The 8,858-nt window shown below is 45.2% G+C and overlaps 1 protein-coding gene across 1 annotated transcript; it reads left to right on the plus strand.

Annotated features, from left to right (window-relative positions):
• Nucleotides 1-38: 38 nt before the first annotated feature.
• On the plus strand, nt 39-8,137 carry LOC144772496 (uncharacterized). Its single transcript, XM_078656868.1, has 3 exons — nt 39-159; nt 2,091-2,292; nt 2,779-8,137. Exons 2-3 carry the CDS (start codon nt 2,103-2,105, stop codon nt 3,309-3,311), a joined length of 723 nt encoding a protein of 240 aa, XP_078512994.1. The 5' UTR covers nt 39-159; nt 2,091-2,102; the 3' UTR covers nt 3,312-8,137.
• The last annotated feature ends 721 nt before the right edge of the window (nt 8,138-8,858 follow it).

Genomic DNA, 8,858 nt, shown 5'->3' on the forward strand with positions numbered 1-8,858 from the left:
GCCTACGCACATCCGGGAGCGCCGGAAGTGACGTCATTGTCCTGCGGCAAGAACGGAGACTGCCGTGAGTTCAATAGCCATGAAAGGGACAGGTGGATTGGCATCGATCTCTTTATTTTTCCAACTCCACTTCCTTCATCGATTCCAGCGTATACTCAGGTAAGTGCTGCAGCTGTTAAAAAAAAACAGCATCGATCCTCCGCTCTCGGACCCAGCTGCTCAATTTCCGTCCCAGACCAGCTTCCTCAATTTTCGGAAAGCACGAATTTTCATTAAGGGGGTACATTCAGACACAGCTCCCTGCATGTGTGTGCTTCGTACGTGTTATAATTAATGCCTGCCTTGCAATGTGTGTGTATTATGTGTGTTTGATGTTTGTCTGTATTCAGCCTGCCTGCTTGTTTAATATGCACCTTTTGTGTTTGAGCATGTGTATTTTTGTGTATGTGTGACGTAGTGCGTGCTTGTGTAAGTTGTGGAAAATTGCAAAAAGCCTAAAAAATGTTTTACAGCAAGTTTTTCGCCGTAAGGAAAAATAAATTACTGCCCGTATATTGTAGGTCCCATGTTGGTTCCAAGTGCACCTGCGTGTATTCAAGATTTTCGACCAAATGGAACAGTTTTCGATCTACTGAAAAGGTGTCAATCAAAGAAGACTAAACACATTTCTTTATGTGAATATTGTATATTGTTGAGCATTACTTGTGTCCTTGCAACTTGTAGTGAGCCTTCATTACTAAATGAATGTGTGCTCTATTGTTGAATCCTGGTCACGTTCCCCAAGCTGTGTAGTGTGCAGAGCAGCACATCTTCTAAAACACTGGCAGTGTTCATGGATGCGTTTCAAAGCATAAGGATAAATGCTTCAAATAACTTAGCCGTTGTAATGCTGGTTCCATATTTTGTTTGCTATTTGTGTAATTGAAAGGCCTGGTTGCCTGTGGCGATTGAGGTTTACGCCCTATTTAGGAAACGTAGTCAGACGCATGCCAACATCTTGCAATATCTACTTTCGCAAAACAGGCTATCATTCTGGTTTCGTTCCATGTGCATGCAATGTTTTTAACTCGTTTGTATATATTATTGAGACCGGGCCAATTACGTATTCCCTGTTTGCGCTAATTTACCTTGTATATATTATTGAGACAGGGCCAATTACGTATTCCCTGTTTGCGCTAATTTACCTTGACCGCTAAGATCTCTGTAAAAATGAAGCAGGTCTTGTTACATCTGCCACTATCGATCCCAGCCATATCCAGTTACAACCTGACCTACTGCTAAAGTACTGAGGCAGCGGGATCGAGCCCTGAGATAAATCGCATTTCTCTCTCTCTCTCTCTCTCTCTCTCTCTCTCTCTCTCTCTCTCTCTCTCTCTCTCTATCGATCTTATAAGAGGTTTCCCCATGCCCTCTTCTCGTTTGAACTGCGGGTACTGCATGTGTCAGCGAGGTATGGGATCCCTTTATGTTAAATTGCATCTCTTACCAAACACCTCTGGCAAAACACTTATAAGGTCCCGGAGGGGAGACCTATTGGCTATACCAATGCTTTTGCTTTAAGTATTTGCCATTGTAATGCCTTTTGTTTCATTTATTAAGCCATTACATATTGCACAATTAACGTACAATACTACTAGCAAAGCTAATTTCTTTAGCTTAATAAAAGGTGAAACCTATTGCATTTTTAACGCTTGTCCTTTCATGTTGGGGGTGCCGGTGGGCAGAGGGTAGCAGGCATCTGACTCTCTATGCATCTGTGGGGATAGGTAACTTGATTTCCCGTCACAAACCCCAGTGTGAAAGTTAACTTATTGATAGTTCTTCTATTTCTCTCATAATGCTTCTACTTTGCTATTACTATTTGTCCTGAGCAGCAAGACCTAAGCATACACTCTGGCTCTCCAAAAATAAAGTTGATTATTAGGTAATTTCCTCAATGGCCTTCAGTGCATGCCCAAACACTTCTTTGTAGTCCAAAAACCAGGCATATTAGATAGAAATTGCACCAGGTCTAATCAGTTTGATATGCTTTGTATTTTACCTCTAAAACTTAAACCACACACAAACGAATTCCTGATTTTTATATCTAGCAGGACATAATCATGGCTTCATTCAACGTCCTGTTTTTCACTTGCGATCATTCTGTGTGTGTTCGAAAAGATGGTGACTTCCTGCTTTTGGACAATCCCGGGGAAGTTCTTTGTAAATGGCTGGTCGAAAATGTAGATGAAGCTGGTCGGCCAATCAATGAAGAGAGAGATTTTAAAGCTATGATTCTGTTCCAATCATCTGGTAAGCACAATAAGTAAACCTTTATAATAAGTTTGCAACTGCAGGATAACGGTACAAATTACCAACCTGTTTCAGTAAAAACCTACATTTGTGATTAATTAATCCAATAATGGACAGTAAAAATGAACATGCATGTCCCCACATATGCCTTGGATTGCTCTCCAGAGACAAATGTAACACATATGAAAAGGACTGAAATGTTTAGCTTGTGGCACTACTATAAGGCAGCCATTTTTGGATAAACTATTTTATTTAGGCAACTTTTTTCAGGAGGTTCAAGTTCAGGCTTACAATGTGTACTGTCTATCAAGGAAAACCTACTTACTTGGTTATGGATAGATTGTACATTTGTCCTTTATTATCAATACCTCTTTATTTATATATTATGGCTAGAGCGTGAAGATATATTGCAAGTGGTCAATGTGTTCTTTTCTGTTTTGAAGTTTATATGTAAATGTATATATTTTTTTCTCTTGCTTTTTTTAGTGAAGAAACGGTGTCTAATGATTCAAGATATTTTTCAAGAGCTAATTGCAAGCTATTCTGGCACGACAGAGGGTCTAAAACAGGTGTTACTTCAAAGGGCACTGGAGAAAAAGCAGATGTTAATGGACTGTGGCAATCGGGGAAGCGCTGGTAGACTTAAGAGGGTGTTACGCGAACTACAAGAGGAAGAAATTGCAGAGAAAAGATGCAAGGACAAGAAAGCCAAGCAGAGTGGACTGGATTATATAAGAGTTGGTAAAAAAGCTCATGCTGAAAGCACAACTTTTCAGCCTGGTGATGCAAGTTTGCGGATGAATTTGCAGAAACTTGAAAACCTGGCCCTTTTAGCAGGGTTGGCTAGTGTCCTTCATCAAAAATCCACAACTAAAAATGACACATCAGACCGTGAAAATGAACTTGTCTTGGAGTCCACACTTAAATCCAAATATCAAGGACAAAAACATGCCTCCCTTTCACCACGTCATCCTAGAGTAATCAACACTCATTCTGAAAATATAATGGGGTCATTCTGATGTAATCAATAACCACCCTGAAGCTGTCATAGTATCATCCAGGAATAATCCACACTCATCCAGAAATTGTCATGGGATCATTCCAGAGTAATCCACTTCCATCCTGGAGCGGTTATAGGATCATCCTGGAATAATTGACAGTCATCCTTAAATTATCTAGAACCATCCTTAAATTAGCTAGAACCCATCCTGGAGTAATTCTCCCTCCTCCTGAAGTTGTCAATTAGTATTCGTGGAGTTGTAAAAGGTAATCGCTCCCTGCCAGTAGAAGTCATCAGAACACCATCCTACTGTAGTTTTTGTGGTGAGTCTAGGTTCGTCATCTCATTTACATTTTTTGTCCTACAGGCATACTTCAGGATGGCTTGGGATGACTTCCCCAGATAATTGCAGGAATAGCCTGACTGTAATCATCAGATGAGTCCAGAATTACTCCAGGATGATCTTCCTTTTTGACATGGGGAGGGGCGGAGGAGGGGGGATAAAAGTCACGTAGACAGATAATTTTTGCACTTTCACGCAAAATGCACCTCCTCTAAATCAGACCATCTTAAAAAAATATAATTCAGACTGAGATGGAGTTTTTCGAGTGCGATTACTATTTATACTGTATGTGGGTACTAATCGGTTTACCACCTTCTGTAGTCAGTATTAAGTGCTTCCTATTGAGAGACAAGTTTATAAATGAACACTCAAGTAACCAAATGGAATGAAATAGTCGTATTCTGCCTTAGCAACACAAGCGGCACATGTCAGTATGATCAGAGTCAAAGGTTATTTATTTATGCTTATCATCAAAGTTTAAGTGACATGATATAATTATGCGAAGCAACATTAACGAAACTTTGTAGTGTACCGCTTTTTGGCCTCAAAATGCTAAAATCATAGGCTTGAAGAAGAAACGTTAGTTTGAGGAACGAAGGATTCAAAAGAGCGGTATTATTTATTTATTTATTCAAAGTTTTATATAGCGCGAACAAGATCCTTACAGATATCAGAGCGCTTCACAATGACAGGGTAGGGGCAATAGGACTGAACAGAGGTAATGGGAGCAATGTAGTAGTCACTAACATGAAAGGATAATAATAACATACATAAAACATATCAATATACAGTCAGGTAAACAAGTAATATAAGACGGCACAAGTCATTGATCCCACTACAGAGGTGTTCAGGTACACCTTGGGTGTGTTGACGGCTTATACCAGTGTTTTAGTATAGAGAGAGCACTGAGTGGGGGCATCGGGAGGGTGAATCAGTGACCCAACGTGTATCCTATATTGGTCGGTAGTAAGAAAGTAGCGTAGTAGTGTCTCCATCAAGTAGAGGTATAGTGCCAAAGGACAAGGTGAGCATTGACACAAGGCAATGCAGAGTCTCTGATCCAGCACCTATAAGGTTCAGGAGATCTTGGCCAGAAGGATGGTTTTCACCTCTTTCTTGAAGAGTGCAGTGGAGGAGATACGCCTTGTTTCAGGAGGGAGCGCATTCCAGATCCTGGGTGCCATTCCTGAGAAGGAGTGCTTGTAAGTTTTCTCTTTCCGGAATCTACGGGGTTTCAGGAGTAGATTTTTTGAGCTTCTATTGGATCTCGAACCTCCTGATATAGACAACTTTTGAGCGAGGTAGTTGGGTGCATTGTGGTGCACGGCCGCGTGTGTCATAACTGCAATTTTTAGTTGTATTCTGGCTTCAAAAGGCAGCCATTTTAGGGACTTTAAGTCTGGGGAAATATGCAAATGTGTTCTTGAGCCAGTAATGAGTCTTGCGGCAGCGTTCAGGGAGGCTCTCAAGGGTGCTGTTGTGGATAGCGGGAGTCCGCTGAGGGCCACAATTCTGTAGTCTATTCGAGGGATGACTAACGCTTGTACAGCAGTTTGGAAGTCTTCAGCAGGGAGGAAGGGTTTAATTTTCCTCAGTGTGTTGATTTGGAAATTAGCTGCTTTTGTGGCTTTGCTGACGTGCTGCTGCATGTTGAGCTTGGCGTCCAGTGTGATGCCTAGGGATTTCGCTGAGTCCACGATGGTAGGTTGGACATTGAGTGCTGTTAGGTTGTTGAGCCATGTTTGGGTGGTGGAAATTTTCGCCGGGGGTGAGATGAGAAGGAACTCCGTTTTCAGAGCATTTAGTTTGAGGTGATTATCGGCTAGCCAAGATTGAGTGTTAATAAGCGTGGAATTCAGATGTTTGATATCTTCCGGGGATTGAAGCTTTAGGTACAGTTGTGTGTCGTCGGCGTACATATGGAATTGGACATTAGAAGCTTGGAGCAGGGTGGCGAGCGGTTCCATGACGAGGTTGAACAATGTGGGGGAGAGGGAGGATCCTTGTGGAACACCTAGATCTGCAGGCACAGGTGAAGATAGCACATTGTCGATCTTGAACTTCTGAGACCGGTTGTGAAGGAAGGACGAAAACCATTAGAGAACCGTTCCCGATAGACCTATTCTAGTGCTTAGCAGCTCCAGCAAGTTCTCATGTTTGACCGTGTCAAATGCTGATGAGAGGTCAAGAAGGATGAGGAGGCAGGACTCATTGCGATCAAGAATTTGGAGGGCGTCATCAATTATGTGTGTCATAGCTGTTTCCGTGCTATGTTTCGCTCGGAAGCCTGATTGATGAGAGTTGAGGAGGTCAAATTGGTCAATGTGTCTTGTTAGTTGGAGTTGGACACATTTCTCCAGCAGTTTGGCCAGGGTGGGGATATTGGTGATGGGCCGGTAATTGTTTAGGTCAGACGGATCAGCTGTAGGTTTCTTGAGTATAGGCGTGACTTGCCCCACCTTGAGGGAGTCTGGAATGAGGCCTTGTTGCAGGGAGCAGTTGATGATTTTGGTCCAGAGAGGGAGGAGCAAGGGGATGAAGTCTTTTACTGCATTAGCAGGTAGAGGGTCTGTGAGGTGATTAGAGGGCTTCAAGGTGCAGAGCAGTTTGTGTATTGTTTCTTCCGAGTAGGTATCGAAGTACAGCCACGATGCCATGTTTTTAGGTTGAGTGTTAGCCATTCTGGTGTGGTTGGGGAATCGGCTTACATCCATGATGAGGTCATTTCTTATGTTGTCAGACTTTAGCTTAAAGAAAGCAGAGAAGTCTTCACAGTGTGGGGTGTCGCTTGTTGTGCTATTTGATTGTAAGGGTTGTGCCTTTGTTTGGGTCTTGATTAGTTCGAACAGTTTTCTTGGCCTGTTTTTTGCTTGGTCCAACTGGCGGCTGAAGAAGTCCAACTTTGTGCGCTTTATTTACCTGAAGTAGGCATTTCTCTTGTTTTTAAGCCTTTTGAGGTGCAGTGCTGAAGGGTCCGCTCTCCAGGTGCGCTCTGCCATTCGCATCGAACGCCTGTCGTCATTGAGTCTGTCGTCATACCAGGGGTTAGAAGTTTTGGTGGAGACTCTCTTCAGTTGCAGTGGGGCGACTTCATTGACTAATGTATTCATAGATTCAAGGTAGTGGTCAGTCAGTGATTGAACATCCGATGCACCTGAAGGGGGAAGGAGGAGATTGCCGATGCGGGGAGGCAGAGTAGAGGGGTTGAGATTCTTCATGTCCCTTTTCCATGTTTTGGATTTGATTGGTTGAGCCGGGTTAGGTTTAACTTTTTCATTGATAAAGAAGGTGATAATGTGGTGATCTGACCAGTCGCTGGGTAGAATCGTCTCCAGTTGTGTAGAATTCTCTTTGGCAATGATGAGATCAAGTATCGAGCCTTTGTCGTGTGTTGGTCTATCGCATATTTGGGTGAGGTCAAGCGCATTAAGGAAAGTTTTGAGACTATTCACCACTGTGTCTTTCTGATCGTTCCAGTGGAGATTGAAGTCACCCAGGTAGACTTGGGTGGTCTGCCGACCGGCATTGGAAGTGATCATGTCCATGAGTTGTTGGGTGAATATGAGATTGTCACCAGGCGGATGATAGATGAGATGTAAAGCACAAACTTGTTTGCCCTCGCTGGTGATGTCGAGGCAGAGGAGTTCACAGGAGGAGAGGGAGGGGGAGGTGACTTTAGTAACGGAGAGGTTGCTTCTAAAAATGCATGCAATTCCCCCGCCCGTCTTGTCTGAAGACCTGTCTAGCCTAATGATGTGATAGTTGGGGGGGGACTAGTATGTCCATAATCGGGGTAGAGGCTTCAGTGAGCCAGGTTTCGGTTAGAATGGCTAGGTCCAGATCCCTAGCTGTGACGAGATCAGCGATGTCGGAGGAGTGTCTCTGGGCCGATCTGCAGTTGAGTAGGATGCATTTGAGTTTGGGAGAGAGAAGGGTGGTCGAGCTTTCTAGAGTGAGGGGAACTTTTCTGAGGTTGTTAGGGACGGAACCTCTGTTGTTGAGTGTTGGGAGCCTCAGAGGGTTTGTAAGAATTGTGGGTATGGGGATGTGTGTGCTGGATATGTGTTTTACCGGACCTGTGCCATAAGAGCGTAGGAGAGAGCATAGGTCGCGGTCCGACAATGTGTTGAGGACACGGCGGGATCGGTGGGCATTGTTGCGAACGGGGATAGTCGGTCAGCGCGGATGTCGTTGAAGGCGAGGGTATGTAGGGCGGGTGCGTCCTTTGTAGGGTAGAGGGATGATGGGAGGTAGACTGGGCTGTGATGAGAGAAGGTCTTTGATTGCGTGGACATCTTTTTTGATTTGTAGAATATCCTCTTTGACTTGTTGGAGGGTGGGTAAAGTCAGGTCAGGGGGTGCATTGGGGATGGCGTAGGTGGTGAGAGCCATTGGTGAATGGTTGTGTAGTGAGCTGGACAGCGGGCAGGGTATCGAAGGGGGGGATATACTAGCGTTGTTGGAATGTTCTGCGGCGCAAATGGGTGGGATGGCATTCAAAGAGTGGGCGTGTTTGTGGGCGGGGGTGTGGGTGAAGTAGGCGGTGAGGGCGGTGGGTGGGAGGCATAGGTAGTGCCGTCAGTGGGAGATGGTGCCGGTGAGTGAAGGCTGAAGACAGTGGGGGAGACCGGAGGGTAGTGAGAGCTGAGAATAGGAGGTGGGAGAGAGGGGGATGCTAAGGTAGGGGAGGAGGTATGTTCTGTGTGTGTTGGGAGGGTGTGAGTGTTGTGGGTGGGAGGGGGGGGGGCTGGGGGGGGAAAGGTGTCCGCCGTGTGGGGTATGGGAGGGGGGGGTGGATAGACTCAGAGTGGTGATGTTGCCAGATGGTGGCGTGTTGTGGGTGAGAGTTGTTCTGTCAGGTGTGAGAGTGTCGTGGGTGAGAGTGGGGAGGGAGAGGCGTCTGTCGTGGGGGGGGATGGGAGGGGGGGGTGGATAAACTCCGAGCGGTGGTGTGTTCAGGTGGCGTGTTGCGAGTGGGGGTTGTTATGTCAGGGAGGAGAGGGATAAGGGGGATGTGAGTGGGGGTAAAAGGGATCATGTTAGAGGGGCGGTTAGTATAAGAGGTGGCGACATTTGTGTCTGTCCTTGGGGAATGTGGGGCGTTGCCAGCAAGTGGGCCATTTACTGGGGTGCTGGGGGTGTCTGTCCTTGGGGAGTGTGGGGTGTTAACAGCAGGTGGGCCATTTACTGGGGTGCTGGGGGTAGAGGTGTTGTAGGTGGGGG

The sequence above is a fragment of the Lissotriton helveticus genome, chromosome 8 (assembly GCF_964261635.1).
Source record: "Lissotriton helveticus chromosome 8, aLisHel1.1, whole genome shotgun sequence".
NCBI lineage: Eukaryota > Metazoa > Chordata > Amphibia > Caudata > Salamandridae > Lissotriton > Lissotriton helveticus.